General features: G+C 40.0%; 2 protein-coding genes across 2 annotated transcripts; both read left to right on the top strand.

The window, feature by feature from the left end:
• Nucleotides 1–1341: 1341 nt before the first annotated feature.
• On the top strand, nucleotides 1342–2265 carry ORYCUNV1R1539 (vomeronasal 1 receptor oryCunV1R1539). Its single transcript, NM_001167228.1, has one exon. It carries the CDS (start codon nucleotides 1342–1344, stop codon nucleotides 2263–2265), a length of 924 nt encoding a protein of 307 aa, NP_001160700.1.
• Nucleotides 2266–16367: 14102 nt separating this feature from the next.
• LOC149120740 (vomeronasal type-1 receptor 4-like) lies at nucleotides 16368–17396 on the top strand. Its single transcript, XM_089319777.1, has one exon. It carries the CDS (start codon nucleotides 16368–16370, stop codon nucleotides 17394–17396), a length of 1029 nt encoding a protein of 342 aa, XP_089175903.1.
• The last annotated feature ends 942 nt before the right edge of the window (nucleotides 17397–18338 follow it).

The raw sequence follows: 18338 nt of genomic DNA, 5'->3' as shown, positions 1-18338 counted from the left end.
GTACTAGAATTATTTAAAGAGACAATGGTTGTTTCCTTCTGAGAACATCCATGGTCTCCTGATATTGGAGAGAGCGTTCTCCATTTTCAGCCTAGGCAGTGAGCACATAAAGAAGTGGTAACACTACACACGGGATTCCAGCTAGCAGCTCTTAGGCACAGAACTTTCCTGTGCTAAAGTCTCTGATTTTAATATATTTCACATCAAAACCCAAATCTACAATTTCAACTGATAAAATAAACAAAGCTTAACAGCCTGCATTTTCTCTTTACTGGATAGCTTATAATTCATTATGTTTTGAAAATCTCGACTCATTTCTACTGATTTTACTTGTGAACGTATTAATCCATGTAAGTACATGATCTGAAATTAGTAACTTTTAGTTTCTACTCTCCACTCTTTTACCATATACTGGTATTTCATGTCGCATAGTTTAGGGTGCAGCAAAGTGTTCTGTGATTCCTGTGACAGATGCCAATTCTATTTGGCATAGAAGAAATCCTTGTCACTGGCACTGTGGCATGGTGAGTTAAGCTGCCCTCTGCTGCACCGGCATCTCATATGGGTGCTGGTTGGAGTCCTGTTTGCTTCACTCCAGTCCAGCTCCCTGTTAATGCACCTGGAAAAGCAGCAGAGGATGGCCCAAGTCCTTGGGCACTTGCAGCCATGTGGGAGACCCAGAAGAATCTCTTGGATCCTGGCTTTGCCCTGGTCTAGCCTCAGCCATTAAAACCATCCAGAGGGTAAACCAGTGGATGGAATCTCTCTCTCTTTCTCTCTCTCTCTCTGTAATCCTGACTTTCAAATAAGTAAGTAAATAAATCTTAGAAAAAAAGAAATACTTGTTGAAGGCCTTCTCAATAAACAGGGAATTTTTTATTCTTTAAATACAATTAGATATGGAATAACTCCTTACAGAATTAATTCATAATTCTAAATCTGAATGTTGTTAAGATATATAAATCTTACCCATAGCAGGTATTAACTTTCAGCTTCAGTTCTTATACAGTTTTGTAGACTTACAGACAAAGGAATAAAATCAGCTATCTAAGATAAAATCACCAGGTATGAGAATAACTGAATAGACACCTGCATTATGTGAAGAACACAGCAAACAGGTCTGTAGCATCACCTTCAAGTGCACTGCTTTGAACAGCCAGCCAATTCCAAGCCCCCACTTGAGCCACACATGTTGTTCAGATTAGACACATCATTAACTCTCCCTACTTAGCTTCTCCATATCTTTCTGAGGTAAACAAGAATACTGTGTGGTCACTGCCTCATATTCGCTTGCAGGGTTCTCACTCAGAAGATGAGCAGCAGAGGCTGGGAACTGACAGCATGGCCTTGAGGGACCTGGCCCTAGGAATGGTCTTTCTAGTACAGACGCTGGCTGGTATTCTGGGGAATTCCTCTCTTCTCCTCCATTATCTCATCCTTTATTTCACAGGATGCAAGTTTAGGCTCACAGATCTGATTCTCAAACACCTGACTGTAGCCAATGCCTTGGTCATTCTCTCAAAAGGAGTCCCCCAAACCATGGCAGCTTTGGGGATGAAGCATTTCCTCAATGATACTGGATGCAAACTTGTGTTCTATGTGCACAGAGTGAGCAGGGATGTGTCCATTGGCAGCACCTGCCTCCTGAGTGTCTTCCAGGCCATCACCATCAGCACTAGACACTCCAGGTGGATGGAACTTAAAATAAAAGCCCCCAAGTACGTTGGACCCTCCACTATTCTCTGCTGGATCCTGAACATGATGCTTAATGTCATGGTACTCTTGCATGTCACTGGCAAATGGCAAAACAGTACTATCACAAGTAAAATGGATTATGACTACTGTTCTGCTATGCCTCATGGGAAAATCACAGTCTCACTGCACATAGCACTGATGTTATTCCGTGATGTTGCCTTTGTAGGGCTCATGCTCTGGGCCAGCAGCTTCATGGTTTTCATCCTGTACAGGCACAAGCAGCAGGTCCAATACATACATGCTCTCTCCCACAGATCTTCCCCAGGGTCCAGAGCCACACAAAGCATCCTTGTCTTGGTGAGCACCTTTGTACTGCTGTGCAGTCTGTCCTCCATTCTTCACTTTTGTTTAGCTTTTTTCAGTATTCGCAAAATATGGCTGGTGAATGCCTCCACACTGATTGCTGGGTGTTTCCCTGCCATCAGCCCGTACATTCTCATGAGCTATGACTCCAGGGTATCCACACACTGCGTTCCCTGGATCCTAGCAGCAAAGTCCTCTGTGCTCTGAGAAGTAAACTCTATGGATATTCACAGTGGCTGGCCGCTTACTTTTTATTACTCCTCAGACAGGAGGCACATTTCAGAAGCAGACATTTTAATAGAACCTGGCTAAGGAGAGTTGAGCTCTGCTTGAAAATAAACTTAATTGAATAGTAATTTTATTTTTTGGAAGTCATGTTTTATTCATTTTTAAATTTTAGGGTATACAAGCTTCATGCATTTTATAAGTACAGATTTAGTAATAGAGTAATTCTCCCCACCCTACCCTCCCTCCCACCCACACTGCCACCCTTCTTCTCCTCTCTCTTCTACTGAATAGTATTTTTAAGAAAAATGTGAGATATTATCACAGTAATATCTATGTAACTGAAATTTTATTTTTTGCTACAATGGAAGAGCTAAGATGTTATATAAGGCTAAAACAACAGATTCCTCGGTGACATGGAGAAGTCCCTGAGAGTGTAACTTTCATCTGGCACAGTAAAATGTCCAGACATCAAGTAGCTGTGGAATGGCAGAAACAAAAACTCTCCCATGGAATCATGCATAGCATGGAGTTTAACTGGAGGGTAGTTCAGTTTCAGAGTATTAGTGTGTTGATATTCTTGGAGAAATAGTAGTCATTTGCATGTAGATGAATTCAGACTGAACTGGAGTTGCTCATTTAAGTGGACGTTTTCACTGAGTTTCCAGAGTTCAAGGGAATGTTGCCTGTTGAAAACAGAGATTCTGCAGAGTGTAAATAGCATGGGCTAGGGATCTGTACATCCATTGTTTCTGTGATGTGAAGATGCCAGTTGGGCTGAGTGGCTGGAAGCAGGTCCCATGGTGCCCTCTCCTGTCTCTCAAGTCAGGAAATAATCCTGTGGTGGAGGGAGTGTGAGGGGAGCCTTTGGAAGTGGTAAGACATGAATCCATTTGGTTTCTGTAGCATTTTTGGCCTGAACATTTTCAAAAGAGTAATATCAATAGTTCTTCAATTTGTGAGATATGTTACTAATGCTTTCCTTGTCTTTACATCATAAGGTTTATGCAATATATTTGAAAAGTAAAATTAATCTGGCCTAATGTGTGTGTGTGTAATATTGTGCCACAAATATAGAAACCACATGGTATTAGCTCATATGAAAAACTTAGAAACACCTGATACATATAGATATAAAAGTAGTATATTTGTGTGTGCATATGTGTACATATTTGCATGTACATGTCTTCTTATTCACATGTGTGTATACATATGTATAATCACATTATGTTTGTTTTCCATCAGTCAATGCTACTAGAAAATTATAAATTAAAAATGAAAAAAGAAATTAAAAATAATGCTAATTAAAATAATAACAACTTGCTTTAATCTGAAGGTCTATTTTATTTTAAATGTATATCACCATGACAAGTACTTAATTGATTTAAATTACATGCTATAGATTTTCCCATTTATTACTTGTATTTAATATACATACCTTGAAAACATATCTACTGGATAGACTATTAGGATTAATTAGTTCTTTATGGTTGATATAAAAGGATATACATTTGTGATTGGATTCATCCATTCCTTATACACTCATGGACTTCACATGGTCAATTTCCTAACTCTACCTTAACTTATTCCAAGTTACTTTCTTAAATATTTTAAATATTTTATACCTTTTATTTATAGATTGTATAATATGATGGTAAATTACATGGTATATTTGTAAGAATACTATATATGTATTTGTTTTTAAATGATTTATTTATATTTGATAGGCAGAGAGAGAGAATAAGACTCAGAGATACATAGATAGATAGATAGATAGATAGATAGATAGATAGATGATAGATAGATAGATAGAGACAGATTGACTTTCCATTCACTGGTCCAATCCCCAAATGCCCACAACTACAAAAACTGTTGCAGGCTGCAGCCAGAAGCCAGAAACTCCATCTGGGTCTCCCAAGTAGGTGTCAGAAACTCAAGCACATGGGCTGCCATTTGTTGTCTCCCAGGGGCATCAGCAAGAAGCTGACAGGGGAGCAGTCTCAGGATTCAGTCCCAGGCATTCATATGGGATATGGATGTCCCAAGCAATGGCTGAATTTTATATTATATAAATTAAGAATTTTCGTTCTCTGCCAACTTTTTTTTTTTTTGGCAGGCAGAGTGGACAGTGAGAGAGACAGAGACAAAGGTCTTCCTTTGCTATTGGTTCACCCTCCAATGGCCACTGTGGCTGGCTCACTGTGGCCGACACACCGCACTGATCCGATGGTAGGAGCCAGGTGCTTCTCCTGGTCTCCCATGGGGTGCAGGGCCCAAGCACTTGGGCCATCCTTCACTGCACTCCCTGGCCACAGCAGAGAGCTGGCCTGGAAGAGGGGCAACTGGGACAGAATCCGGCACCCCGACCAGGACTATAACCTGGTGTGCCGGCGCTGCAAGGCAGAGGATTAGCCTAGTGAGCTGCGATGCAGGCATGCCAACTTATTTTTATTGTTGTCCTCTTTTTTCAAAATTTAATGTCATAAATTCAGAGAGCCTAAAAGTTCACACGCTCAGAATACCTCTATAACAACATCTGCATCCTAAAAAACACAGTTATATCTGCTGCCTCCCTTGAGAAGCCAATTTTTCCTTCATCAGTGACTACTGCCACTGGGTAACCACTGTTCTATGTCTAAGATAGGTAACCTTCAACTTGTTTTAAAATTTTACATATGTAACATTGCATAGCATATACTTATTTACCTTTCATTCCTTATGAGGTTTTGCTACCTGTATTATTTCATGTGCTATAGATTTTCAAGATCATTGCTGTTGAAGGTTCCCTCTTGTGAGCATCAATTAATATCATCACTCCACCACTGAAATTCATCTAAGTGGTTTTCAATTAAGGGCTACTAGGAATAGCACTGGGATACAAATATGGAACTCTTTCTTGGATAATCATGTATGAATATCTATTGGGTTTACTCATATATTTGCTTAGGCAATTGTAGGCTCATAGCTCTACATTGCCTCTACATTATAAGTTACTATAGAATGCTTCACAAAACCTGTTCTCACCTGCCCCTTTCCCCAGATGTCTGTGGGTATTCTGGTTTATCCACATGTTGCCAACATTTGGTAATTTCTGTAACTTTTCTTTGAATATGTGATGATTTCATGTACTGGTTTTATTTGCATTTGCTTGATTACTAATGGAGTTCAGTATGTTTCACATGTTTAATAAATGTTAGATGGCCTTTCCTTTGAAGCACCTTGATTAATTTTTCAAATTTTTATTCTGCTGTCTTTCAAAATATTATCTGTAATAGCACTATATATATATGTACATACATATATTTGTTTTTAAGTGATTTATTCATATTTGTGAGGCAGATAGGGAGACACAGAGATAGAGATTGACTTTCTATCCAGTGGTCCAATCCCCAAATGCCCACAAGTACAACAACTGGTCCAAGCTGCAGCCAGAAGCCAGAAACTCCATCTGGGTCTCCCAAGTAGGTGCAGGAATTCAAGCATGTGGGCCACCATCTGTTGCCTCCCTGGGGCATTAGCAAGAAGCTGAAAGGGAAGCAGGCCCAGGACTCAATCCCAGGCATTCATGGGGGTTGTGGATGTCCCAAGCAGTGGCTGAATTTTATATGATAATTTATCATTTATTCTTTTATATTTTATAATTTTTGTTCTCTGCCAGAGAACTTTTCCTATTGTAAGACCACAGATACGTTCTTCTTTAATTTACATTATTTCATTAATCATCTTTAAATTTAAAACAGATCTACTCAAAATCAATCTGTAGTCATATGAGTAGCAGCTCATATTGTTTTCCAATAAGATGAATAAATTTCCAGTTATTTTGAAAATGTCATATTATAGTTTCCTTTCTTTTGCTCTCAACATTGTCTCAGTAATGGTAATATCACAGTCCTTGATCTGACGTTTCTGTGGTCTGTGGTCATCATTTTCATGCCTAAGTATCTGCCAAGGGTGTTAGTGATCCTATGTCACAGAACAAGATCTTGCTATGTAGAATCTCTGATGGGCCCTTCTCAGAGAATCAGTTAGTTCCATGTTCCAAAATAATATGACATCCAAATAATTTTTATATTACATAGATTAACTTCCACATAAAAGAAGAAACATGATATTTCTCTTTCTGTGTCTGCCTTATTCATTTTGATGAGACTTTTATTCATCTTCAAGTTAGAGAAGCAGCATTCAAAGAAATAACATTTTAATAGTGAGTTTCAGATAGCAGATGTTGAGCACAAATAAGTCTCTTGATATATTCTCCAATTGTAAAGTATTCTCTTATCAATCCCAAATTCTGTAAATCCATTTATCAAATATATAATGTGTCACACTTTACAGATGCTCTATTGCATAGGTGTTTACATTTTAATGTGACACTAATCTTACCTCATTTGCTAACAGTTTTTCTTTAGCCAGTTATTGATGAACAGATAAGCATATTCTTGACATCAGTAACACTGAACCTTTGCCTTACACTATTTCATCACATATTGGTGTCTCCTCTCCCATAGCTCAGGGAAGATATAGTTTGTATTCAATGATTCCCATAATAGGCAATATTTTATTGTTGGCATAGAAGTAAATTTGAAGCTGGCACCACAGCTCAATAGGCTAATCCTCTGCAGCGGCACTAGCACCCCAGGTTCTAGTCCCGGTTGGGGTGCTGGATTCAGTCCTGGTTGTTCCTCTTCCAGTCCAGCTCTCTGCTATGGCCCGGGAGTGCAGTGGAGGATGGCCCAAGTCCTTGGGCCCTGCAACCACATGGGAGACCAGGAGAGGCACCTGGCTCCTGGCTTCGGATCAGCGCAGTGCCCAGTCACAGCATGCCAGCTGCATCAGCCATTGGGGGAGTGAACCAACGGAGAAAGGGAAGAAGTTTTTCTCTGTCGCTCTCACTGTCCACTCTGCTTGTCAAAAAAAAAAAAAAAAGAAGAAGAAGTAAATTTGAGTTCCTGTTGTTATCTGAATATAGAGGCAATGGTGTATTTTAAAATACAATTTGTTATGGAGCAGATCCATATAGAATTTTGTATATTACAATGAGGGCATCTCTATTTTTTAAGATATACAAAACTTTACTCATTATTGATACTGACTTATGCAATAATATCATGACACATAGATGTCAACTTGCTGCAGCCAGAATTATACACTGCCATCAATCTAAGGTAAAATAAGATATGCAAGTTCCTAAATATGCATCCGTATAATTAGAAAAGCACGGGTACTCACACTGTTCAGTTACCATAGGGTTTACATGCCCTGTGTTTTTAACACTGCAGCCAGGCTCTGTTTTTTTTTCCCATAAGAAAGGTTTGAATTTAGGCAAATAATTAACCTTAATCTCATTTTTTCCCAATATTTCCAATGAAAACAATAGTACTTAGTACCTAATGGAATTTTAAGATTGTAAGATTATCTTCATGTATAGCCTTCATAGCCTTGGTCCTTACTTTGTTGTTAGTGCTTAATTATTTTTAGTGCTTAAAAATACTTCATGATTTCTCAGTGGGAACTAATAAGTGGAGAATATGGAGTTGTAGTTGATGTGACACACTTGGCTCCTGTCTCGTGTTCCCATGCAGGAATCTCTGGCTTAGAAGACAAATAGCAGTCACTGGGAACTGTCAGAATGGCCATCAGAGACATGGCAATAGGAATAATCTTTTCATCACAAACTACTTCTGGAATCCTGGGAGATTTCTTCTTGCAAGTTTAGGGCCACAGATTTGATCATCAAACACCTGATTGTAGCCAATTGCTGAGTAATTCTTCTAAAGGAGTTCCAAAGCCATGGTAGCTTTGAGGATGAAGCATTTCCTCCATGATACTGGGTTCACATTTTTATTCTATGTGCACGGATGTAACCACTGGTGTCACCTGCCTCCAAGTCATCACCATTAGTTCCAGGCACTAAGCTATATTTTCAAAGATTTTTCTTAAATGAATATTTTTAGAAGATAGTTATAGTGTCTTTATTTGGAGCAGATTAATTACTTAAGCAATAAAACAAACTTTCTGAGGCAAAAGTTGGGCCTGCTTAGGTTGATATTGTGGTGCAGCAGGTTAAGCCACCACTTGCTATGCCTGCATCCCAAAGCAGTGTGCCAGTTGGGTCCCAGCTGCTCTACTCTGACCCAGCTTCCTGCTAATGTGCCTAGGAACACAACAGATGGTGGCACAAGAACTTGTATCCCTGCCACTCACATGGGAGATCAGGATAGAGTTCCTGTTTCCTGGCTTCAAACTGGCTATTGCAGCCATCTGGGGATGAACCAGCAAGTGGAAGATCTTTCATCTCTCCATCAGTCTCTCTCTTTCTCCCCCAACTCAGCTTTTTTTTAATATAATACTACTCAGCTGTAAGAAAGAACAAAATTATTTCTATTGCAACAAAATGGATGCAATTGGAAACCATTACACTGACTGAAACTAGCCAGCCCCCAAGACAAGTATCATATGTTTTCTCTGATAAGTGGCAGTTAACATAGAATACAAAGAAATGTATAGGAATGAAGTGGACATCTTGTGATATGGTTGCTATTTCTAGTCCTCATTAATACTAGTTTTCACTCCTGTGGAACTATGGTTTTCCTACTTTTTACTTGTTGAATATTTTTTTTGACAGGCAGAGTCGACAGTGAGAGAGAGAGAGACAGAGAGAAAGGTCTTCCTTTGCTGTTGGTTCACCCTCCAATGGCCACCATGGCTGGCACGCTGTGGTCAGCACACTGTGCTGATCTGATGGCAGGAGCCAGGTGCTTCTCCTGGTCTCCCATGTGGTGCAGGGCCCAAGCACTTGGGCCATCCTCCACTGCACTCCCTGGCCACAGCAGAGAGCTGGCCTGGTAGAGGAGCAACCGGGACAGAATCCGGTGCCCCATCCGGGACTAGAACCCGGTGTGCCAGCGCCGCAAGGCGGAGGATTAGCCTAGTGAGTCATGGCGCCGGCACTTGTTGAATATTATAGTTACAGAGATAACCATCTACACATCTAGAAGCTGTTAGGCTAGCTAGCTGTCTACTCACCTTTAAGCATCTTTTTTTGAAAATGAACCAGGGCTGAGGCTGGCGCTGTGGTGTAGTAGGTTAAGACTCTACCTGCAGTGCCGGTATCCCATATAGGCACCTGTTCAAGTCCTGGCTGCTCCTCTTCTGATCCAGTTCTCTGACAACAGTCTGGAAAAGCAGTAGAGGTTGGCCCAAATGCTTGGGTCCCTGCACCCATGTGGCAGACCTGGAAGAAGCTCCTGGCTCCTGGCTTCAGATAGACCTAGCTCCAGCCATTCCACCCATTTGGAGTTAACCTGTGGATGGAAGACCCCTCCCCTTATTCATTTGCTTTCTCTGTATCTCTTCTCTCAAATAAATACATAAATCTATTTTTTTAAAAGAAAATGACCCATGACAAGCACTGTGGTGCATTGCATTAAAACAATGCCCTGCATTGTTGTCATCCCATATGAATGCCAGTTTGAGTCCTGACTGCACCACTTCCAATCCAGCTCTCTCTAATGCACCTGGGAAAGTAGGGAATGCTGGTCCAAGTCCTTGGGTCCCTAAACAAATGTGGGTTACCTGGAGGAAGCTCTTGGCTCCAGAATTCAGCCTGGCCTAGCTCAGTCATTGTGGCCATTGAGGAGCAAGCCAGTGGATAGAGAATGTCTCTAGTTTCTCTCTGTAACTCTTTTTTTTTTTTTCAAATAAATTTCTAAAGGTCTTTATTTCACCTTCATTCACAAATGAGAGCTTTGCAGGATATAATATTCTGGGCTGGCAGTTTTTCTCTCTTAGTACCTGGGCTATGTCTCACCATTCCCTTCTAGCCTGGAGGGTTTCTGATGAGAAGTCTGCTGTGAGTCTAATTGGAGATCCTCTGAGAGTAATCTGACGTTTCTCTCTTGCACATTTTAGAATCTTTTCTTTGTGTTTCACTGTGGTGAGTTTGATTACCATGTGTTGTGGTGAGGATCTCTTTTGGTCATGTTTATTAGGGGTTCTATGAGCTTCCTGTACTAGGATGTCTCTGTCCTTCTCCAAACCCAGGAAGTTTTCTGCTAGTATCTCACTAAAAGGCCTTCTAATCCTTTCTCCCTCTCCATGCCTTCAGTAACTCCTAGAACCCGATTGTTGTTTTTTTTTTTTAATAGTATCCTGTAGATTCCCAACAATATTTTTTTAGATTTCTAATGTCCTCTTCTTTTCTTTGGTTTGACTGTATACTTTCCTGTGCTCTGTCTTCTAAGTCTGATATTCTCTCTTCTGTTTCACTGGCTCTGTTTTTAAGGCTCTCTAATGTGTTTGTCATTTGATCTATTGAGTTCTTCATTTCATTTTGATTTCTCTTCACTATCACACTTTCCTGTTGTACTAGTTTGTGCATTTCATTTTGATTTCTCCTTAAGATTTCATTTTCACGAGAGATTTTCTATCCTGTCCAGTAAGGATTTATGTAGTTCAAGCATTTGTTTTTGAAAGCTTCTACATGTTCTTATAAATTTTTTAAAATCTGTATCTTGCATTTCTTCTATCTCATCTTCATAATCTTGGCTTGGGGTGTCTTGTTCTTTCGGGGGCATCATAATGTCTTCCTTTTTCTTGTTTCCTCAGTTTCTGTGTTTGTTGCTTGGCATTATTGAGATATTCTTTGGATTCTTCTTCCCTCACTTTGGTGTACTTTTTTCTTGTTATACTATGAGTGTATTAAGTGGACTGTCTGCTTTTGATGGAGCCTTAGAGGCTTGAGATGGGTGTGGCCAGAGAGCTCTGTTTGGTTCCTCAGGGTTAAGGGTGTGCCAAAGGTGACACTCCCAGGTTAGGCATGGTAAATCGCTCTCTCTCTCTGTTTTTTTTTTTTTTTTTGATTCAGCATGGAAGTAATTCCACACAGCTGAACATAATTGAAGGTAGTCAGCTTCTGATCTCTGGCTCCTGTTGGTATAACATTTGCCTGCTCTTTTCCAAGGACCACACAGGGAATCTGTTCTGCCCTCAGTGTGGGCTCAAATTCTTCTGCAGTCTCTCACTGGGTGCCAAGGTTACCGAATTGTAGCATCTCTGGAGAATACTCACGTGAACTCCGTGAGTACTCTCACCCACCATCTCTTTTTTCACAGTCTCGGTTCATTAGCTCCACACATTCACTATGTCCTAATCTCCTGTTATTTCACCCCCTAGAGTCAGGTTTTTCTGCTTGGTAGTGGGCGGGCACAGCCCTGAGGTTGCATAGCTTTTACATATGACCAAAATGGTGCCTGCTCTTTGTCTTGCTCACCTTTGAGAGGTGAGCAGAGAGAGAGAAACTCGTGTTCATACTGGTCCCTTTTTTTTCCTTCTCTCTTCTAGTTAGCCTGGTGAACTTTCCCCCACAGGGCTTCAAGCTCCATTCTAGGCTCCTTCTTCTGCTTTCTTGCCAGTGTCTCGGTCTATTGAGGTTAAGCTCACCTCACATTCCAGGGCTGGTGCATAGATTCTGCCGCTGGGGTTCTGAGCCGTGGGTTCCCACACCCTCCACGCAGGTCCACCATGAATCACTTGTTCTGGAAGAGTTTCCTCTGCTGTTTCTTCCCCAACTCTTTCTTGAACCTGCAGTATCTCCATTGTATTAAACTGTCTCTTCCCGGACTATTAGTGTGCTCCCTTCCTATTCCACCATCTTGACCCCACCTAAATAAATATGCAAATCTTAAAAAATCTCTTAAAAAAGAATTTTTACTTCTCTCAGAATGATCTCATATGCAAAAATTCTAAGGATTCCACTAAAAAATGTTAGAACTAATCATAAATCCAGTACAGTTGCAGGGTAAAAATCAATATGTAAAAATCAGTTTTCTTTCTTTTCTAAATTTTTTATTTTGACAGGCAGAGTGAACAGTGAGAGAGAGACAGACAGACAGAGAGAAAGGTCTTCCTTTTGCCATTGGTTCACCCTCCAATGGCTGCCGCGGCCAGCGTGCTGCAGCCGGTGTATGACACTGACCTGAAGCCAGGAGCCAGGTGCTTCTCCTGGTCTCCCAAGCAGGTGCAGGGCCCAAGGACTTGGGCCATCCTCCACTGCACTCCCAGGCCATAGCAGAGAGCTGGCCTGGAAGAGGGGCAACCGAGACAGAATATGGTGCCCTGACCTGGACTAGAACCCGGTGTGCCAGTGCCGCAGGCAGAGGATTAGCCTAGTGAGCCATGGCACCAGCCAAAAATCAGTTTTATTTCTAATGTCTGACAGTATGATTAGAAAACAAAAATAGGAAAGTAATCACATTTACAATATCATCACAGAGAACAAAATACTTAGGAATAAACCTAAAGAATAAGTTGAATGATGTGTATGCAGAAAACCATAAAAGACTGATGAGTAAAATTAAAGCAGACACAAATAAATGAATAGATATGCTGTGTTTCAGGAGTGGAGGGATATTTCTCAATATACATACTATCACATGATCTAGAGATTCAATTCCTATGGAAATCACAATGGTACTTTTTACAGGTGAAAAAAATGTTCAAATTCATGTGGACAATGAAAGACCTTGAAAAGTCAAAACAATATTAAGAAAGAAGAACAAATCTGGTTTTTGTCTCTGGTGTCCTAATATATTATAAAGCCACATGATGCCAACACTATTGTACTGTTCTAAAATCTAACATACGACCTTTATATGAACAGAATGGAGATCCCTAAGCATCAGCAAGTTCTGTAGAAAATGCAATGGAATAAGGAGAGTCCCTTCAATAAATGGTGCTAAAAACACTGGAGAATTACACTGAAAAAAATTCAATTGTACCATTATCATACGCCATAAACCCAATCACCTCAAAATTAATTAAAGGCTTAAATTTAAGGCCTGAAAAAAAAAGAATTCCTAGGGGGGAAAACTACTTGACATTGATCTTGACAATGAAATTTTAGATATGACACAAAAAACTAAGGAAACAATGCAAAAATAGATAGTTTTTGCAGAACAAGGAAAATAACCAATAAAATGTAAAGGAAACTATGGATTCAGGGGAAATTTTTGCAAATTACATATCTAATTATACATTAATATCTAAAAGCATGTAATGAATGCCTAGAATTCAATATCAAAATAACCAGTATGCTTATTAAAAAATGGACAAAGAACCTGAATGAGCATTTTCCAAAACAGAATTTCCAATGATTTACAGGTTTATGAACAGGTGCTCAACTTGATGAATTGCTATGTACATGCAGATAGAAATCATAATAGAAGCATCAATTCACAGTTTTGTGGCTGTTAAATAAAGAACAGGACAGAAAAGAGCAAATAAAAAAAACAGGAAATAGATGTTGGGGAGCATGTGGAGAAAAGTGATTTCCTGTGCACTGTTAATGGGAAAGTATACTGGATACAGTTATTGCTGATATTAGCAGGAAATTTCTCAAAAAAATAAGAAATTAAACTATTGTTAGACCCAGGAAACCCACTTAAGGGTATATATCCAAGGCAAATGAAATCAGAATCTTGCAGAGATGATCTATATTCATGGTCATTACTGCATGTTCACAATAGCCAAGACATGGATGCAACCTATACACCCACTGTCTGATGAATTTATAGAAAGATCATTATACATAACACTGTGGATTAGCAACACACACATTATGAATCCAGTGAATTAGTTCAATGAAAAGTAGATTTTTAATAAAATTGTCAATATATACATAAAATATTACCACCTTCACTTTCTGTAAGAATTGATAAGGGAACCGCAAAAGCGTCCTGGACTTTACATTTTGCAGTGCTATGTTTAATTCTCTTAAAATAGAATTATGTATTCTACTTCATGAATGTTACAAGAAAGGGATTTATCTAATGTCAGATTTGGGAACAGAGACATTCAAAACATATAAAAAGCCAGGTGGGGAATCTTGGCTCCTAGTCCACCACTGAGCACAGGGACCCAACCAACAGTCTAAGTAATGTCTGTCATTACAGCCTTGGTTTGGAAATTTGGGAATGATAGAGTGGACTTGGGAAAACAGTAGATTTGCTGATAGAAACATCCAAGGAAGAAATTTCAACTCATATTTTGTATTTCTAATCAATTACAAAATCAACTGAGGGTACTAAAAGTTAATAAGAAAATGAAAAGCCCAGGATAACCATTCAATTCTGTTGAATGGAGTAGGTAAGAGCTGAAGGAATTAAATAACTCCACCTGTTACATCATAGTTTCAAGTATGAGGACTCAGAAACTTCCATGTACCTATGGAAGGGAAAAGTTTTCACAATTATGCTCAGTACCCCAATTTGCACTTTCAAGGCAGCTGTGGGTGAACAGATAATTGCAGCTCTGCAGGGAGGTGAGGTCACAGGTACACACCCTTTGTAGTGGCCCTGCTGCCTCCATGCCACTCAGGCCTGACTATGGTGACCTTCAGGCAGGTGCTTATCCCAACAGCTCAAAGAATTTGGACAATTTCTATGTCAGCATGAAAGAAAGATGCTTCAAATGAGTAGGTATATCAGGAGTCTGGGTGAGTGATCAGATGAGAAAGGGGATTTGTCTGTGCTTGTGCTTGGTCCTGTGCCCCAGCCTCATAGGAAGGAGGAAGGATTCTGAGATGCCTGCTGAGATACGACAGGGAAGTGGGGGCCCACACACTGCACCACTCCTTGGAATTTGGTGTCATGCACAGTGACTTTGATTCTTGGTGTTCAATGAAGATAATCATGAAATTTGATATTTCATGTACTTAAGGGCTAGGTTCCAAATAAATCTACTGGTCAGTCTATGTACAGGAGTTGCGGACTCCACTTTCATAAACAGCAGAGATGCACTGGACCTGTGATGTGGGCTGGGACAAACCTACAGGAATCTTCATAAACTGGAAGAGACAGGGAATCCCAGTGGCAATTCCTGGAATAGAAAAGTTTTCTCTAATTTGGCTGTATGGAATACCTAATAGAGATACTCATAGTTGTCTAATGAAAACAGAAGTTTGCTTACTTATGGAAAGATTCTCTTCCGTCTTTAATAAGAGAAGTCTGTTTAAGGAAAAGGCAGTGTTAACCTGGGGTGTTTGGCTGGATATGGCAGCTTTCAGGTGTAAATATGTCACCTGAGTTTCTCTGGATTGAAAGTATTTTCTCTCAACTGGAAGCTCCACAATTCCAAATGATAAAATACACATCATTTGACCCTAAGGGTTCTGTGTGGCAGACACTTTATATTTCAACACCTTTCAAAATTTAGCCTTTATGGAAAATGCTTTCATGTAAATATTAGTAAAGGTATAAAAATATTACACAAAAGTAATCATTGTCAGTTCCTACAATACACAATTTCACCAGGTACTGGTGTTAGTTCTGTAGGGTAGGGAACAATATATGTTCCTGAGTTTTATTTTTATCCTAGTATAAAAGTCAAATTGTGTTTCCATTGTCTTCTACAGGCAATTTTGAATTACATACAATTTTTCAAGGAGAAAGAACCCAGAAGTTATACCATAATAAGGTTATCTACATGTTAACACCTAATGTTCACACATTGCTGGCATTGTCTTATGGAGTAAATCTTTAAGCATAAGCTAAAACTGTACAAACAAAATGACAAAGCAAAGTACTAGCAGTCTAAGAGAAATTGACAAAGCAGGAAAATAACTAAGCCTACACATGTGTTATTTGGAGAACATAGCTAAGTAGCTATCTTAGAATAACACTGTAGTCAATTGAACTGTTTTTGTACAAGCTCAGCAGGCTCAACATTCCACTTTGCACATAAGAAATGAAGTAAACATCTAAAGGATCCCTTGCTTGGATCATCCTGTGTAATAAATTTATAACCAATTTAATGAATACTGCTAGCCAAAAGGAATCACTACTAGTGTCTCTATACCAGTGATTAGATGAGTAACCTTAAAGACTACCAGTTCAACTCTTTGGAAGCATTTTCACAGAGGATAAATATTAAGCAGTTATCTGTAATGGTGAAATGATGCCACTGGCGAACAATGTGAACAGAGAAAGCTGAGTTTCACTTGACATTAATACGTGGAGCTAATGCCTCATTTCCCATATAGAAATTTCAGGCTCAGAGACAATAATCAGACATTGGGAGCTGATGGGATGGCCACTGGAGATTTGATAATGGGGATGATCTACTTATCACAAACTATTACAGGAATCCTGGGGAATTTTTCTCTTCTTTCCCATTATCTCTATCTCTACTTCACAGGATGCAAATTTAGATCCAATGATTTGATCATCAAACATCTGACTGTAGCCAATTATTTATTCATTCTTGTTAGAGGAGTCCCCCAAACCATGACAGCTTTGGGGATGAAGGATTTCCTTAGTGATGCTGGGTGCAAGCTTGTGTTCTATGTACAAAGAGTGAGAAGGGATATGTCTACCTGCAGCACCTGCCTCCTAAGCATCTCCCAGGCCATCACAATCAGTCCTGAGAAACCCAGGTGGGCAGAATTTAAAGCAGAATCTCCCAAATACAGTGGCCCTTTCATTATACTCTTCTGGATACTGAACATGATACTGAATATCCAAGTACGTCTGTACATACGTGAGAGAATAACTGACAAAAATATCACAGAGGAAGTTGATCATGTGTACTGTGTTTCTGTGAATTCTGGAAAATACGTAGAGTCCCTGTGTGCAGCTGTACTATTTTTCCAAAATGTTCTTCTTGTGGGCTTCATGCTGTGGTCCAGCAGCTCCATGGTTTTCACCCTGTACAGGCACAAGCAGCAGGTACAATACATCCATGGAACCAATGCCTCCTCCAGGTCCTCCCCAGTGTCCAGAGCCACCCAGAGCATCCTCATCCTGGTGTGCACCATTGTGCCTTTGTGCACTCTCTCCTCCATCTTTCACACTTGCCTGACTGTTCTGAAAAATCCCAGTTTGTGGCTGGTGAACACCTCTGTACTAATCCCTGTGGGTTTCCCAGCCGTGAGCCCCTACATTCTCATGAGCCATGACTCCAGAGTGCCCAGACTCTGCTGTACCCCCAGAAGGGACATGAAATCTCCTGCTTACCATGAGTGTGTCAACTGTATATGTATTCACAATGGTTATATCATCAATGGTTATAAAATTTATTCATTTACTTACATACTTAAGGGGCAAAGACAGAACTAACCATAATCTGATTCTCTCTCCATATATCTACCTTGGCCCTGGCTCAGGGACAAAGCTGGGAGCCAGGGAATCAATTACTTGAGCCATCACCACTGCCTCCCAGTGTCTGGGTTACCAGGATTCTGGAATCAGGATCAGAACTGGGTATCAAACCCAGGGACTGTGATTTGGACAGAATAGTCTTGCCTTGCCTCTTAACTGCCAGACCAAATGCCTGTTCCCACAATGTGAGCTCTTTATTCCTCAATGCCTCTGAGAGTTTAAACATGGTTTTGCAAGCAGTTCCTTTACCACAGTGTGGCTCAACAAGACAGCCTGAATGTTTGCTCTAAAATAAGTAATAAAATTTTATTAATTATTTTCTGTGTAATTATCAAATTAATTACTATATTATGGAAAAGTTATTCATGTTCCCGGCTCTACAAAGAAATGTGGAGATTATGGAGGATTCATAGGTGGCACCTGGATCTGACATAATCAATTTGTCAGAAATTAGCAAGTTATGTGAATGTAACACAAGCGCCACAAATCAGGGGCAACATTTCATGTGTGCTCCAAAACAGACAATGACAAAAGCCTCCATGGAGCAGTGAATAGTGAGGAATTCAGTGGAGGAAAACTTAGTTTCCTGGTACAGCAGCCTTGAGAACCCTATGTGGGTCATGTATACCATTTCCAAGGGGATGGAGTCCTTTGAAATCAGAGGCTGGTTAGGAGATCAGTTGCTTTGATCACTGTTACATAGAAATCCAGTTTGATCTGGAGTGGGTGCAGGGGAGCACAGAAGTATATTCTGCTTACAACAGACACCAAGGCAGTAATGACTATGAACAGAGCACCCAGTCTAGGATATCATGGCATGGAGGTGAGATCTGTCGAGGGAGCTTTTTGTATCTTTATGTGAAGAGGTCAGTTGTGCATGTGGGCAAGAGAAAGGTTCCA

This window comes from Oryctolagus cuniculus, chromosome 18 (assembly GCF_051225735.1).
Source record: "Oryctolagus cuniculus isolate XC-2025 breed Fujian yellow rabbit chromosome 18, ASM5122573v1, whole genome shotgun sequence".
NCBI classification, from domain to species: domain Eukaryota; kingdom Metazoa; phylum Chordata; class Mammalia; order Lagomorpha; family Leporidae; genus Oryctolagus; species Oryctolagus cuniculus.
Note: the sequence above shows the minus strand (reverse complement) of the source record. Positions and strands in the feature narration are given on the sequence as shown.

Excerpts from the sequence above, each read along its gene's own strand:
- ORYCUNV1R1539 (NM_001167228.1), top strand. The coding sequence starts at position 1,342 with ATGGCCTTGAGGGACCTGGCCCTAGGAATGGTCTTTCTAGTACAGACG.
- LOC149120740 (XM_089319777.1), top strand. The coding sequence starts at position 16,368 with ATGGCCACTGGAGATTTGATAATGGGGATGATCTACTTATCACAAACT.